General features: G+C 41.3%; 1 protein-coding gene across 1 annotated transcript in view; it reads right to left on the reverse strand.

Moving 5' to 3' along the window:
• Window positions 1–938: 938 nt before the first annotated feature.
• The window catches only part of ACVR2B (activin A receptor type 2B), a 106032-nt gene continuing 91890 nt past the window's right edge, over window positions 939–15080 (reverse strand). The window contains exons 10-12 of the mRNA XM_064505713.1: window positions 14604–14742; window positions 11299–11429; window positions 939–9883 (exon numbers count right to left, since the gene is read on the reverse strand). Coding sequence (XP_064361783.1) covers window positions 9689–9883; window positions 11299–11429; window positions 14604–14742 — 465 coding nt within the window. The 3' untranslated portion in view covers window positions 939–9688. The remainder of the gene's footprint in view (window positions 9884–11298; window positions 11430–14603; window positions 14743–15080) is intronic.

Below are 15080 nucleotides of genomic sequence, written 5' to 3' on the forward strand. Positions count from 1 at the left end.
TGGGGACAGCGGCCCCCAAACCCGGAGGGGGGGGGGGTTAGTTTTACCCAGCATTTTATTCACATCTTAACCAGGAAATCCACCAGCCTGATGGTTTTGGGTTTTCTCCTCCGCAGGTGCCCAAGCAACATGCGTGTCCATTTTGACCCCACCTGGGTCTGCTGTCTGGGTTTCCTATCTAGGACCAAGTAACTCCAGCAAAAGTTTTTTTTTTTCCAGGAAAAAAGTGGCCTGTTCACCACAGGTAGCACCGAACGGGGAGGACGCCACAGCTGCGCCATCACCTCCCTGCAGGCCGCCTGCTCGGAGCCATCCGGCCGCACTTCAGTCTGCAGCCGAGCACCCCATCCCGCCTCGCGTTTCGGCACCGCGCCACGCTTCGCCTTGCTCAAAGCACGGATATTTGCGCTTTTCTGCCTTTTTCCAAGCCCCATCTCGCCCCTGCAAATGTTAAGGTGGTAGCAGACAAGCTTTTGGAAATCCATCTGAAACCATTTAAGCAATCACCCTTCCTTGCTGTCCGGTCTGCCTCTGCTGCCTCAGCTGGGGGACGAGAAAAAGTGCAGATACTGCAGTGCAAACTCCAGGGATTCAGCTTAAACCTCCAATTTAAGCTCCGTCGCTGGATTTTGCACTGATGGAGCTTAAGGTGCCCCTAACGCGCTGTCCCAGCCGTTCCTCTGCAGGAACAAGCTCCATCCCCAAAGCGCAACAGGAGGCAACTCCCTTGGAGGGATGAGGTCTTTGAGCTGGCCACTGCCTTTCTTCAGAGGCATTTGCAGCTCATGGGTAGCAGAGGCCTCAGGGCTCTGCAGGGATTTTGTTGGATAGCAGAGGTGCCATTAAAACACCAAAACACCCTTCTGTAAAAAGCAAATGCTCGAGGTAGATCCCGAAGACAGTAAAATAACAATTTTTAACGTCGCACCAACAAGAGAAACGATTATTTGTAATTTATTGTTTATTTTCATATACAAAAAGATAAACTTGAAATAGTTCTTTCTAGTTTTTTTTCCTCCTATCTGTCGGGGTGTCGCTGCTTCACACAGGGCAAATACTACATTCATACTGGTTTATTCGGACACCCAGTGCAAAGCTGAAGCAGCAAAACTCCAACTTGGCAGATCTAATTTCAAACTTGAGACTCATTTCTAAAATACCACAGTAAAAAGGAACAAAGATCCACTGCAAATTCATGAACTATGATACAATGTTCTTTCCAAAATGTCTTCATTTCATAACTGCAATACAATGGATGTCTGCATTAGGCCATTTTATATATGTATGTGTGTGTGTGTGTATATATATATACATACACGTGTGTGTATATATATATTATATATATATTTAAAAAAAAATCAGCACACTTCAATCCAAAAGGGGTTACAGCAACGAGCTTAACTCTCTGTATACTTTTTCTTTAACAGGATACTTTAGTATAACTTTTGTTAACTCAGTAGTACAAGCTATCTCTGTTCTACATTTTTATAGCTACAAGAGTGAAATATAACCTACAACATTTACATTTCACATATCTTGGTATACAAACAGTACTTATTGAATTTGAGCCAAGGACCAAAAGACTCTTTAAAAATTATTTCACCATCTGATAGAGCTTCCTGTAATTTACACTTACTTCTGCAATCTTCTAAATCATTTACTTAATCTCATAGTTTGAGTTTAAATCCATTCAAACTGGAAATCCTGGAGAAACAGGTTACTGCAAACTCTTATGTATACTCTATATATACAAGTTAAGTAACACAGCGTAATAAGACTTAGCTATTTATCCTAAAACTGATATACACATATTTCACTACGCTAGACAAGTCTTAGGATTTTTATTTTATTTCTTTAAATAAAGCACAAATTTAGAAGTAGCTGGTAAAACTTACAATATGATGGTTTAAAATGACAAATGGCTAGGGTGAGATTTCTTTCTGCTGGTGCCAAAACATTTTCTTGTGAGTTTCATACTATGCTGTGTTGTTTAACTGTATGCGTCTAATGTTACATGCAGAAAGCTCTTTCCACAAGAATTGACATCAAACTGTACTTAGGTCAACTTTACAGTATAAAATTTGTCAAACTTAAGGACGTATGTGAAAATATTAACAGGTGAAAGATCAGGCTTTCAACTCTATCATGAGGATCATGCAGAATTCATAAGCAGATAGTTTGAGCAGATTGACAATGGCATTGTGCGGACTTATGGCATAGAATTGAGGTCAAGAATGTTACTTAGTTTGCAGTAACCACCTCCCTTAATTCTGTTCCACCCACAGATCTACTTTTGCATCATAGTTATTCCATTGGAAGGCCAGCAGCATTGCAAAATGCCTCCTTCTGGGAGATTTTAATACTTCTCTAAAGTGATTTACCAAAGATAATCATCAACCATCAATAGCCATAGAAACATTGGACACTTGTGGAAAAAAATGGGGAAGAAAAATATTATCTTTTCTTCCTTTAAATTAATTACTATTTGGATTGGTGAGTTACAACTTTGTCCAAGTAAAATGCATACTGTACCGTTGCATCAGCTATATGGATAAATAAAAACAACAACAAAAACTCCAGGAATTTGGAAAGGAGAAGGCAGTTGGAAAACGGGCCAGATATGTTACAGGCCTTGTCAACATGTTTTCTGCTATCCAGAAAGTTGTTCAGGTGTTTACACTGTGTTCAGGGCTATGAAACGCTCCAACTTCCTCCTCCTCTTCCTCAGTCATGTTTGGGTTTTTGCTTTTGTTTTTTGTTTTCTTTTTTTTTTTAACAGGGGTGGCAATCCAGAGATGCCAGTGACTACTGAATTAGGATTTTAATTGACAAGGATGGTTACTGGTTAAACTTTAGTTCCTTAAGATAGTAGAAAAGTTCAATAAAGTATGGCCAATGCTTTCCTTGTCGCAAAAACAAAAGCTAATGAAATCTTCCCAGAATATGCTAAGGTTCTGCAATAATAACCCTACTGGAATGTTATACACTGAGTTTTTGTTTTTTTAAACAACTGGAAAGAGTAAGAGGCCTCTGCTTCAAAATGGGCCCAAAAATGCAGAAACAGTGTTTTAATCACATCATCTGTCTCATTCAAATACTGAAATAAAAAGGCTAACAAAGGAAGCACTTTTCAAAAAACACTCTCTTGATATATATATGTCTATATATATATATCCAGCACAATGCCATTATAGAGCTTCAGAGAAGCCCTTTTGGTTTCAATGTTGGAAAACAAAAAAGTTTGCTTTTTTCCTTCAGTCCTTGGGGATCACTTTCCATTTATATATATATATAATATATATACACACACATATATATATACATATATATATATAAACACCCATATATAGCAAGGTTCCTGTTTGTGTGTGTTACAATATTGTAGTATCAAGGAGAATCCAGATAGCAACACTGTTTAACATGAGGTTGAGGTAATTGGTTCTTGAAATACCTGGATCACAGACTGCATCCAGAAATAACAGCTGGGCAATGAAAAGTGTTTTTTTCAGACAGAAAAAACTAGTGAAAGGAAAAAAAGAAAAGTTTACAGCAGTTGCTTTTACATGGAAAAATAAAGGCACAACAGAATAGCGTTACATTTCAGAACAGCTGGATGGACGTAAGTACAATCTCTTTCTGTGGAAGCGTCCCGGCAAAAAGGATTACTGCTTATTCAACAGGTTATTACTTCAGTAAGGGAACAGAGTTTCACCCTAAAACCAGAGTTTTAGAAAAAGAAGTCCCATGTAAGTAAGTGAAGGTACTGAGCAGGTGTGTTTAGGAAGTGCTCCAGGAGCACCTGCGCACTCGGGGTCCCTCCGAAGTAGCCGGCAGGTCTCCCCAGCGCCCGCGGGGCCAGGACCTCGCCGAGGACGCAGAAGCAGGATTCGGCAATCGCAGGAGACTGCTCTGCATCGTTCAAGCACTAATTTCAAAAGGCACACTGTCAAACTGCTTCAATCTCTCAAAATTTATTGTTTGGTTTTAAGCTATTTTCAGTAGCTTTTACCCCACTGGCACCGTGCTATCGAGGTAAAGAGAACCAAAAAAACAGAATGCATTTTAGGTCCAATGGGCAAAGCTAGCCTAAGTGAAGAGAACTCATTTTAAGCTTTTTTTTTCTTTAATATTTGCAGAATACTTTGGATTAGTTAGACAAATTAAGAATGCTCTTTTTTGAAGTAAGACTTTGAACATGACAGTGCTCCTTTTCTTTAGTGCCTCTGACCCAGACGGTCAAATCCAACGTTGGAAACACAGAGCACGTGTCCGCGCGTTCTGGTGAAGTCTGATTATCTGCGTCACTTCAGAAACAAGGAACTTCTAGGAATTGGTTTTTATCAGGATTCCTCTGGCAACAGCTCCTTACAGATCATATTGTCAATGCCGCAGGCGCAGCTGCTGCTAACGGATACGGCAGCGAGCTAGATCAGCCCAGTTATTTGGTCTCAGTAAACTCTCCACACACTGACTTCACAGCTCACTGCAGCATCGCAGCGTATGTCAAAAGACACACTGCTCACACATGGATTTCTGCGTGGATACATGAAAAAAACCTCCTCCTGGTTAAGCTGAAGATGGTCACAGAAAAGCAATAAGCATCTTTAGCAGAAAGGATGTGACATGCAAGATAACCTATTAAACATCTACTCAGTGCCATCCTCAGAGCATGCCCAAGTACATCCAAACTTGCTTCTCAAACTGGTTTCAGGCTAAACTTGTTCTATCCTCTATACTTCGATTTAGTGCACACTTAACTTAAACATTATATATATATATATTTATCTTTTTGCTGTGCGTACACAGACCTTTCTCCCTTTTCCCTGCAGAAACATATTAGACATTACAAAAATAATTTGTGGTATAAAAGAATTCTCACACAATGTAGAATTTCTGTTTGTATATGTAACTAAAATATATATATTTTTTCCAAAAGTAAAAAAGTCAAATGTCCTTATTTTCCTCTATTATATAGTCTATTTTTATTTACAATGTTACCAAACAATATTCTGTATGTAAAAGTGATATAGTTAGCGGGACGCTTCCTGCTTAGCAACTTCTTAAGCGGAGTGTGGCTTGAAGAGGACCGCAACAACAGCACTGTCGCAACCGCCTCTGCAATAAAAGACTTTCTTCCATACTAAGCAAAACCCAGACCGTTCTCCTGCCAAGCAGGGAAAGTTCTGACAGTCTGCCTAGAAACTAGCACAAGAGGAATTCAATGGGTGTTCTTCGGTTTCTATGCTGAGATCTTAAGGGGGATCAATATTCCTAATGGCAAAGGCCTGACCCTACCAACTTGGAAATACCCACCAGCAGCTTTACACTGAATGGACCCAAAACTGCTTCCACTGGAAAGAACAGCTCCAGTGGAGACAAGATTGAGCCAGGACACCCAAGTAACTGCAGTCGAGCTACTGGTGGGCACTCATGTACCTTCTCTTTGAAGCAAACATATACGCAATGATCTTGGCATTTCCATAGGTGTAACTTTTATCTAGCATATTTTATTCTGTAACAGAATTTCAGCTAAAGAATATGAGGCACAAAAAGAACGTGCGTTTCTTTTGACTTAAATAGAGAAAACTTTATGATCAGGACTAGATAAAATCCTTAATCAAAACGAATAAGCCAGGTGCCACTTAACAATGACTGGTTTATAGCCTTTTCTTATAAAAGGCACCTATATTTCAACGGGAGCCATATACAGTTTCTAGCTTTGCTGTACTAACATAACTGCATTAAGCAAGTCACAGCTCTATGGCCTCAAAAAAGCAATTTTAGCTCCTGCGGTATTTCCAGTCTCCAAACATGAGCTCAAAATTCCTACCCCTAGGAAACCCGCTCAGCCAGTGCATAAAGGGAGATACACCAGAGAGCGGGGCATCCTGGCTCCTGAAGTCACAGAGCCACCCTGATATTCAAGACTAATATATACCTAGGAATTGCCATCTAAGAGAGGAAGGTCAACAATAAAATTCTGCCACGACGTTTTTGAAAAGCTACTTCCTCCGAGCCTGAATGTGAAATTTAGTGCTTAGGAAGTAAAATACGTTGCGCCCATCACATTCAAGGGAGTGTTAAGAGGAAAAGAGTCAAAATCGCTCCTTCCAGCTACACCTGTGGACATGCCTTATTGCCGACTTCGAGAAAGCCTCTACGATGCTGAACAAAACCAAAACGATGTTGTCAATGAGAATTCAAATGCTACATTTGCGGTGAGGGAACAACTCGCTTGACAGCACAAGTGTCTAAAGACCAATAACTTCATCAGAGCTTGTCTGCGTTAATAAAATAAATACCAGTTAAAAAAAAGAGAGCTTTAGTTAAACTGGTACAAATTTTTAAATAGACATGAGTTCAGGATTTCCTTCGCTGCTGCGATAGCAAGATACCTTTAAAATTTGCAACTGAGTACACATGCATTTTGGAAATTCTTTTTAAAATCCATTTCTAAATCATGCTGACAAGATGATCTATAAGGAACCATTACACCAGGGAAGATGGTAATACTTTACAATCAACTTTTAGTCAAAATTTGTAGGTTCTTACAGTTCCTGGCAGTAAGATAAGCTACATGTGAGAATTTTTGTCTATGCTTTCTCAAGAGAGAAGATTTAAGAGACTGCCCAATAGGCTATTAAAATCATATGGCACTTTCAATAAATACTTAAAGCTTCTTAAAGAAATCAGGATAAAAAAGCAACTGCTGTAATAAGCCTGTTTTAGCCATTATATATAATGCTGAAGGAAAAAAATCCAGAACAGCAAACAGGTAACAACAGTTCAAAGACAGTACAGCTTTTTTCTTTCTGCAGCAATACGAACTGGCTCCCATTTCTGGGAAAGGGGAGCAAACACACCTAGAAACAAGTATTCACTCAATCTTAATTCTGCTCTAGACTCCACCCCAACCCTTACATCACTTCACTTCCAAAACATAGTCACATTTTTATATAAATCTCAGTGCAGAAACGTATTAGAAGATCAAGGAAAAACAGTGATCCTGCTAACATTTACGGCTATGCTTAACATTAGGCAAGCGACTAGTGTCATGACATCCGAAGAGCTACCTGCACGCTTAATGTTAAGCATAGGTATGTTGCAGCATCAGAACCGAAGATGTCAACCCCGAGCAGGGACATCAGCCGGGTCAGAATGGTATCGTTTTGTCTGGTTTTTGACAAGGTTTTCTGAACAGAATCACATTAAGAAACAGAAACTTCCAAACCTACACACAAAAATACAATTACATGTGTGTACATACTAATATGCAATATACATTCAGTAACTTGAAAGAATAGTTTAAGACTTTATTCAGATAGACAAATTAAGGCAATTATCTTAATGTCTCTTCAAGATAAAGGACCATGTCCTCATTTGCGAACTCTAGGTTTTAAAGCTACACTTTGCAAGAAATATATTTCAATTTTTAAATATTTTCTCCAATTAGTAATTTTGCTTGCTTAATAAATTACATCTGTGCAAGGGCACACACTGACAATTTGACAGCGACAAGGAGTCCAATTTGATTATATAATACAGACTTTTAACATTTTTGTTATAGGATGCTTAGTTCAGGACTGCATTTTAGCTTAACATAAAAAATTTAGAAGTCCTGGCAATCCAAAGGGCATAACTTCATTAGTCTACCAAGACACAGAATTCATGTTATAGTCAAAGTCCAAAAAAAAAAAACCAAAAAGAAATAAAAAGATGTACTGTCCTTTCACTAAAACAGACCAAAAACTAAAAATAAAAAACACAGAATGGAAACAGCCTTCACAAATAAGAGTGAATAATGCCCAGGTACCTTATACAGGCAGTTATTCTACAACTGTATACAGTTATTTACAATGGTGCTTTATAAAACAAAAAAAAATGGTAGCACTTCCTAAAAGATTTTGGAACTTTTTTTCTTTTTTTTCTTTTTTTAAAACTCCCTTGTCATAAAAGCCAACTTACATTAAAATATACTTACTACAAGACAACACAACTAACAAAATATATAATAAAACTCATACAAGTAGAAAATTCTGAGGTATTTCTGGTTTGAGGTGGTCTGTGGTCATGAAGTTTTTAATTTTTTTTTTCAGTTTAAACCTCGGAAGCCACGTAACGTGTGTGTGTGTGTGTGCGTGTGTGTGTGTGTGTATTTTTTGTTTTGTTTTTTTTTTTAAACATTGCATGTTTTGCAAATTAAAAAAATATTTAAATGTTGAATCAGCAGCATTAGGAACATTCACTGACTAGAGCAAGTTTATGGCATAATAGAGTAACGGTATTTTCGAATATGCACCACTCTAAGACGAAAGAGTTTAGTCACAGAGTAAGGAGAAAGCAGCGTTAAAGAAACCAGTTTAAAGGATGCTGTAGGAAACATGGCTGCTGCTCGGTTCCCTCCCCAGCTGTGCTGCAGCTGCCGGGACACGGGCTCGCGGATGCTACAGGAGGCACCTGCCACTGGTTCAGGTGACTTCCACCCTCCTCCTTCAAATCAAAGCAAAAAAGAAAAAAAAAGCAACCAACCCAAGATTTAATAGAGCTGGTTTTCACACTTATTTTTTTTCCCCGTCTGCACTGGTAGCTTGGGCTGACAGCTAATCAACCCCACGGCCAAATTTCCCGAACTGATTCCCATTTCAAGCAAGATGCAAAAAGTTTGCAATCCTGCCGTGTTTTGCCCAAGCGCTTCTGAGAACACGCTTTCCAAACTCCTTCAATCGCGCTGCTTAAAAGCATCCTCCCCATTACTACCTAGAGTCGAGAAATAAAAGTAACGACAGTTCTGCTTTGTCCTTTCACCACCCGAGCCTGAGCTACGGACCCCGTGCCTTGCTCATGACCTCGGGCTCTTCAACTCGGCTTTCTCCATACGCTGCAGCCATTAATACTCTGCCCAGAAATGTCCTTCCCCTCATCTAATGGTTACCTGAGAAGTAGCTCCATAGCAAATGATGTTTCTCCAAATGCTGCCAAGTCCAACGTCACTCTCCCCACCCCTACGCTAAGCTCCCCCCTTCAATCCTACCATCAAAGAATTAACATTCTCCGCCCGGTTACTTTTTTTCCATGTTACAATGACACCCGTTAGATCCGTAAAAGACACATCTGCTGTTTTTTTTTGAAGCTCACTTCTTTAAAAAAAAAAAAAAAAAAAAAAGGAAAAAACCAACCCCCCAAACAAACCAAAATGGGGGGAAAAATCCTTTTGAGGAAGGTGTAATCTTATGTAACAGTCTTAAGTTTCCTCCAAAGTTTGCAGCATTGCGTTTTCTAAGATGGTAGGTGGTTTTCCTTTATGTCACGGATGCTCTGCTTAGAAGACAGACCAATAAAGAGAAACCGAGAAAACTGAATTAAAAAAAAAAAAAAAACTGAAGTGAGTTTGTTGAGGTTCTGAGGTACCTGCACCTTTTCTGCATTCATTAGTCGGCACCTGAATGCTTGCTGAAATGTCCATTTTTTAATACAGTAGAGCAATGTGCTGGTAAAATTGATCCAATCCAAAAAAAATAATAATAATAATAATAACAATAATAATAAAAAGTCAAGATAAAATAGCAGCTGCATTCATGTGTTTGTTGGATTTTTGTTTTTGTGTTTTTTGTGTTTTTTAACTTTTTTCTTTTTCTTTTTTTTTTTTTTTAAATCCACTGAGTCTGGAAAGACAAAAGTGAACCAGGACTTAGATACTAGACTCTTTGGGCGGCAAGTCCACGTTGGTGACGGACGTCACGATGGAGACGAGGCAGTCCGAGGTAGTGCCGTTTACGGATTTGCGGATTTGCGAAATGCGCTCCTCGACACAGCCCGCCGAGAGCCGAGCCTCCGCGTCGTGGTCCCAGCACTCTTCGATAGTCACGCAGAGCTGCGCCAAGCCCTGCGGAGAACAAGGTGGAGAAAACACCGTCAGCGCGGTCTGCTCGGGGGCGATTTTCCTCCCGGCGCACGGGGAAGGGAGCACAGCTTAAGCCCACGCACGAAAAGCCAAGCCTGTTTTCTCCGAGGATGGAGGCGCAATGCGGCTTCTGCTGCTTCTGCACCAGACATTGCCAGGCCCAGGTGTGCAAAATATCATGAGCTTGGCTTTAAAAATGACTTTAAACGCATGTGTTTTCAGGACATGGTAAGATTTTTTTTAAGCTTCTGGTTTCTGAGGCTTTACGGCTTGGTCACAGCCAGCTTCTTCTACAGACAAAAAGCACTTTTTTTTTTTAATCAAAGTGTAGCACACAATTCAGCTGTTAAATCTTTAAAAGACAAGACATCAAGTGTTATGATTCTCACGATAAAACCATAAAAGCTGGCAGTATTCTATCAGCTGCTATAAAACTGTTATTTTGTTTACAATGCAGCACCTCACTTCTGCAGTTATCTACCAAACAACCGGTAAAATACTGCTGGAAGAGCGCAGCTCTTATTTGAACCCCACTTACACAGAAGCTGGGACAGTCACCTTCTCCCACAATCAACCGCTGTCCCCAACTTCCAGGCGATGAGTTAGTATACCTGAGTCCAGGCAAAACCGTGGCAGTTGGGTCAGGATAGAGGCATTTAGCTTCTTACTAAAGCCCTGAGAGATTTCACCACCTGCTTAATTTCCCAGGCTAAAAGATCAACGCTTTTACTAAAAATGCTAGTCTGATATGATCTACCTTTGGGCAACCCACACTGCATGTTACTTCATTGTCCATTTCCCTTCGCATCTGATTAATTTTTCTCTCCCAAATTGCTCAAGCCTTGCATACTATTTGGCTCGTGAGGAACACGTCACCAATGGTATGGATCATTTGCCCTTTCTGAACAAAAGGTACTGTATTTTCCATTCCTTCATCATACTAACTGAGTCCTACTAAGCAAATGCATAATACATTACAACATGTTCCACGTCCATTGCCACGGACTGATTTTAAACAGCTGCTTTACCCTCTAAAGAAGGGAAAACCTAAGGGAAAAAATGGGAACGTGTCGTTCAACCCTTCACTTTGTGGCTCTGATGGACAAGCGCTCTGCCAGGATGGCAACGGCAGCGTAGGACCAGCCACCGGGGCTGAGCACCCCACTACCACAATTACGATTGCTCCAAACTTGACAAAATTAATCCCGCTGGATTGCGGAAGTGAAGTTCACCCGCAGTTTAGTTTCTGCCTCAAGGCAATACAATCCTGCCAAACTGCTGGAAGATAATTTCCCTGTTATTTTTCTCCTTTTGAAGTTAACATCTGATGCATAACTGCGTTTCTAGTCCCAGCCACGGAGGCAAAAATTTTCAGCTATTAACCAAAAGAGGCATACAGGGTGTTTCAGCCAGTGATCCTTGAACACGGGGCGCATCTTCTTATGAACCACCACTTCCTGCAGGTCCTCCAGGGATGGGTGCTGACCTATTTCTTCTTCAAAAGGCAGCATATATTCATCCACTGGACCTAAGATGCATGGGGAGAACCGTGTTAGTAGGGAAAAGGCCTCCACCGAGCAGACATGCCTTCACTGTGCATAAGCCGCGGCTCCATAGCAACCAAAACCCACCGCGGCAAAGCCTAATGCAGAGCACAGTTCACATGTCCTTTTATACAAATGTGATTTACATTCTTCCTTCACAACGGACGTTGCCGGCCCTGCCGGGTGTCTAGCCGTGCGTTTTCCACCGCAGCGAGTTATGAAGCTGAACTCTCACCCAGGACTCCCCCTTCCACCTCTCTCCTAGAGCCAGCTTGCAGGGCATCCGGTGATTTATTTTAACAGAAAGAGCAAATCAGCTCTATCTCCCCCCATTTTAGCATATCAATTCAACACACAACATCCTAGAGAAAGGCTTCGGTCTGAGCATAATTTCGTTTTAGTCCCTGACTATCAAGGTCAAGCACATGTAACAGTTGTAATTTCTTCTTTTGTGCTCTGCCGTGTTCATAGATTGAAGTCAGCATCGGCACAGCCGAGCCACGTGATCCTGGTTACTGCACTTACTGCCCCAAGTAGCTACCCGCAGTTGTGTACGGACTGCTCCCAGCTCGTAAGCGCAAAACGATTCCTGAACGCTTTGGTTAAACCAGTTACGGATGCGAATTGCTCTGGGCCACAAGAATGAGAAAACTGTTGGAGCATCAATGCAGCCTCCAGACTGCAGCAATAACTTCTGCTTACTGAAATGTCATTTGGCCTTCTGTAATGCTTAGGTGCACTCAAACAGCAACCCATCCAAACTGATGGGCTTTCTCAGGACCCTCTCCGGCATTATGTATGGTTTCTCAGTAGCAAGGAGCAACCTCTTTCAAGACTGGAGATTTTTCAAGTGGACCCTTCCAAACTAAAATAAAGGAGCTGACCACTTTATCTAGTAATGAACCGTGACACCAGGAACATGATATTTAGGTACTCTGAAAAATTACTAAAACAGCGTATCATTTTTCATGTTGACAAAATGCCAGTCACTGAAACAAATGGAAACATTTATTCCAACGGATGGCCCAAGAACGCTCACGACCTTCCTTCCCACCTCCTCAGACAGGAACCCTGAGAGCTGAGGCTGTAAGCAGCTGCAGTGATTAACCTCCTCACCCTCACAGGCAGCCAGGTCAAGGGAGGCAATTCGAAGGTCTACAGACATGGTGGGGAATTTTGAGGGCACCACCATTGCAGAGCTTCTGCAATGACTCCTACATCTATGATGGAAACCCAGGAAATCAGCTCTGGAAAGCTGACTTCTGGCTCTTTGAAATTTAGACGCCCAATTTCCCATCGCAGATCTAGTCAGTGGAGCCTGGAGAGCAATTGGGCTCACCCTGAAAGGTGACGTGCTCAGATTCCTACTGCCTGGGGACTTAGGCACTTGGCACACAGATAGACAACTTGATGTAGATGCACAAAACTTAGGTATCTTTATCTGAATCCCATCAGAAGTATCTTCATTTTACAAGCAGTGTCTTAATCCTCTTTCCTTTTCCAAAACAAGTCCTAAAAACATGTTTTGGCCTCACAAATTCCACATGGATTGAGTGAAGCAAGATTATTTCTGGAATATATCTCTCTCTGAAGACCCAGTAAAGGGATCTCTAAGCCAAATCTGCTGTTAGCTACAGCTGTGCTCACCCACCATCCTGCAACTGGAATTTAGTCCAAGCTCCATTTCTGGAGTTATGGTCACTGCCTGCCAGCTCACACATCAGGACAAAGACTATTTGTCACTGAAGCCAGAAGACATGAGTGTGACCACAAACATGGAGCAGAACTGTTAAATAAGGTGATGTGATTCATCACTTCTGAAGTAAAAGTGCACATAAGGTTCAGGGTAATTCCCCCTCATCCCAAAGGAAGTCCTCCGTCTGATTTAAAGGTGCTGTATAAGATACTTTGAGAGACCAGCTGCTTCCTGAGAAGTAGGAAGATGACCAAAACAAGAGAGGCAAAAATCCAAATGTTTTTGGGGGCCCTTAACAGAGAAGAGATTATTCCCACCTCTAACACCTGCTGAACGATCCAGAATATCACTGTTTCAACCCACTGCACCACTATCTCCCTGCTCCTCTGGCATTTTATCTAGTGAGACAGTAACTTTCAAGGAAAAGACTTTCTCTTACCACACACCTATGTGGACATCCCAGTTATAATCAAGCTCTTCAATGCTATTGCAATACTAATGAAATACATTTGAAGTCCAGGAAAGGTAATGTTAATTTATGAACTTGATAGTCAGTCCATAACACCCATGTCCACACAAGAACAGAGAAGTTGGAGCAGGCAGTCTTGGAGCTAATAAAACAAAGTGGTTGCTTCCCTGACCAGGGGCAAGGTCCTGCAAATGGCATGGATGTCACCAGGGAGCAGATGGGATATTTGGAGATAGCATTTCTTCAACAGGAAAAAAGGTGCCCCATTTTGAAGCATTATTTTAGGAGAAAACACCCTTAGAAAGAAGACACCAAGAAGGTTTCTCCTTCTGGTTCACCCAGGAGAAAGTGAGATTCTCCAAAGGTGCAGATGAAACTATGAGCTCAGCCCACTGCTGAGGAAAAGCTTCATTGGTGAATGACAGATTAAGACATATTGACTTATGATAGCAGGCACATGGGCTTGCTGAGCCAGGAAGATCCTTCCAGCCCTATTTTTTTTTTTTTTTTTTTTACTGAGGTGCTTCACTTCTGGTCTCTCCGTTTGGGCTCCAGTACTGTCCTACACAAGCAAGCTGCAAAAGCCAACCTCGGACCAAGTGCAGCTCTTCTCTGGAGCTCAAAGCCTGCCTAGGTCATGAGCAAAAATGCAGAGTACCACAGAGAGCAGCACAGTGGGTGTTCGGGACTGAAGGAAACCCACTGTTGATGGAGGAATCGCCGCCTCTTTCTCCAAGTTCTCAGCCAATTTGCAATGTAACTGCAACACCGTTAAAAGCACTTTGAGACTTGAACACTACAAAGATTTTTATCCACAGAGAATGATAGTTTATGTAAAAAAACAAGCACACAAAAGACAAGTTAGCTGCTTAATGAAAACACTCCATTGATTATTATTTTTTTCTTTTTTCACAAGGCCAGGCTCATTCTCTGGACCAGTAAATCACGCTGAAACAGAGCCTTCCACAGGGAAGAGGAGATCTTTATTCTTACCATCAACTGCTCTACATCTGGAGACTAATTCCCACAACACCAGTCCCATTGCATACATGTCTATTCTCAGGAAGGCGTCTCGTTGGAAGTTGATTGCTCCCTCTAACACTTCAGGAGCCATATACCTCCTTGTTCCCACCTATGGAGAAAGAAACGACTCAAGTTAAACTCCATTTGGGACCGTCAGCCTTCGCTGGTTAGAGATGAGTGACAGCTGTTTCCATTAGCCTTAAGGCTACTTCTGCTAAATTTGCACCTACCTCAGAAAACAGGGAAAAGAGGTCTGTTTTTTCTGACACCGTTTCTCATTAAGATCACTTGAGTCTCAATAACCCACCTGAAGGAAAAAACCTAGGTGGATGGCTGTGTGCGTGATATTCATTCAGTGTATACTACAGGTCTAATTTAAATGCAGTGATGCAAGGTGAGTACGGATGAAATTCTGCCTTCTACGCCTTCCACGGCATCTTGCTACAG

This window comes from Dromaius novaehollandiae, chromosome 2, assembly GCF_036370855.1.
Source record: "Dromaius novaehollandiae isolate bDroNov1 chromosome 2, bDroNov1.hap1, whole genome shotgun sequence".
Classification (NCBI taxonomy): Eukaryota; Metazoa; Chordata; class Aves; order Casuariiformes; family Dromaiidae; genus Dromaius; species Dromaius novaehollandiae.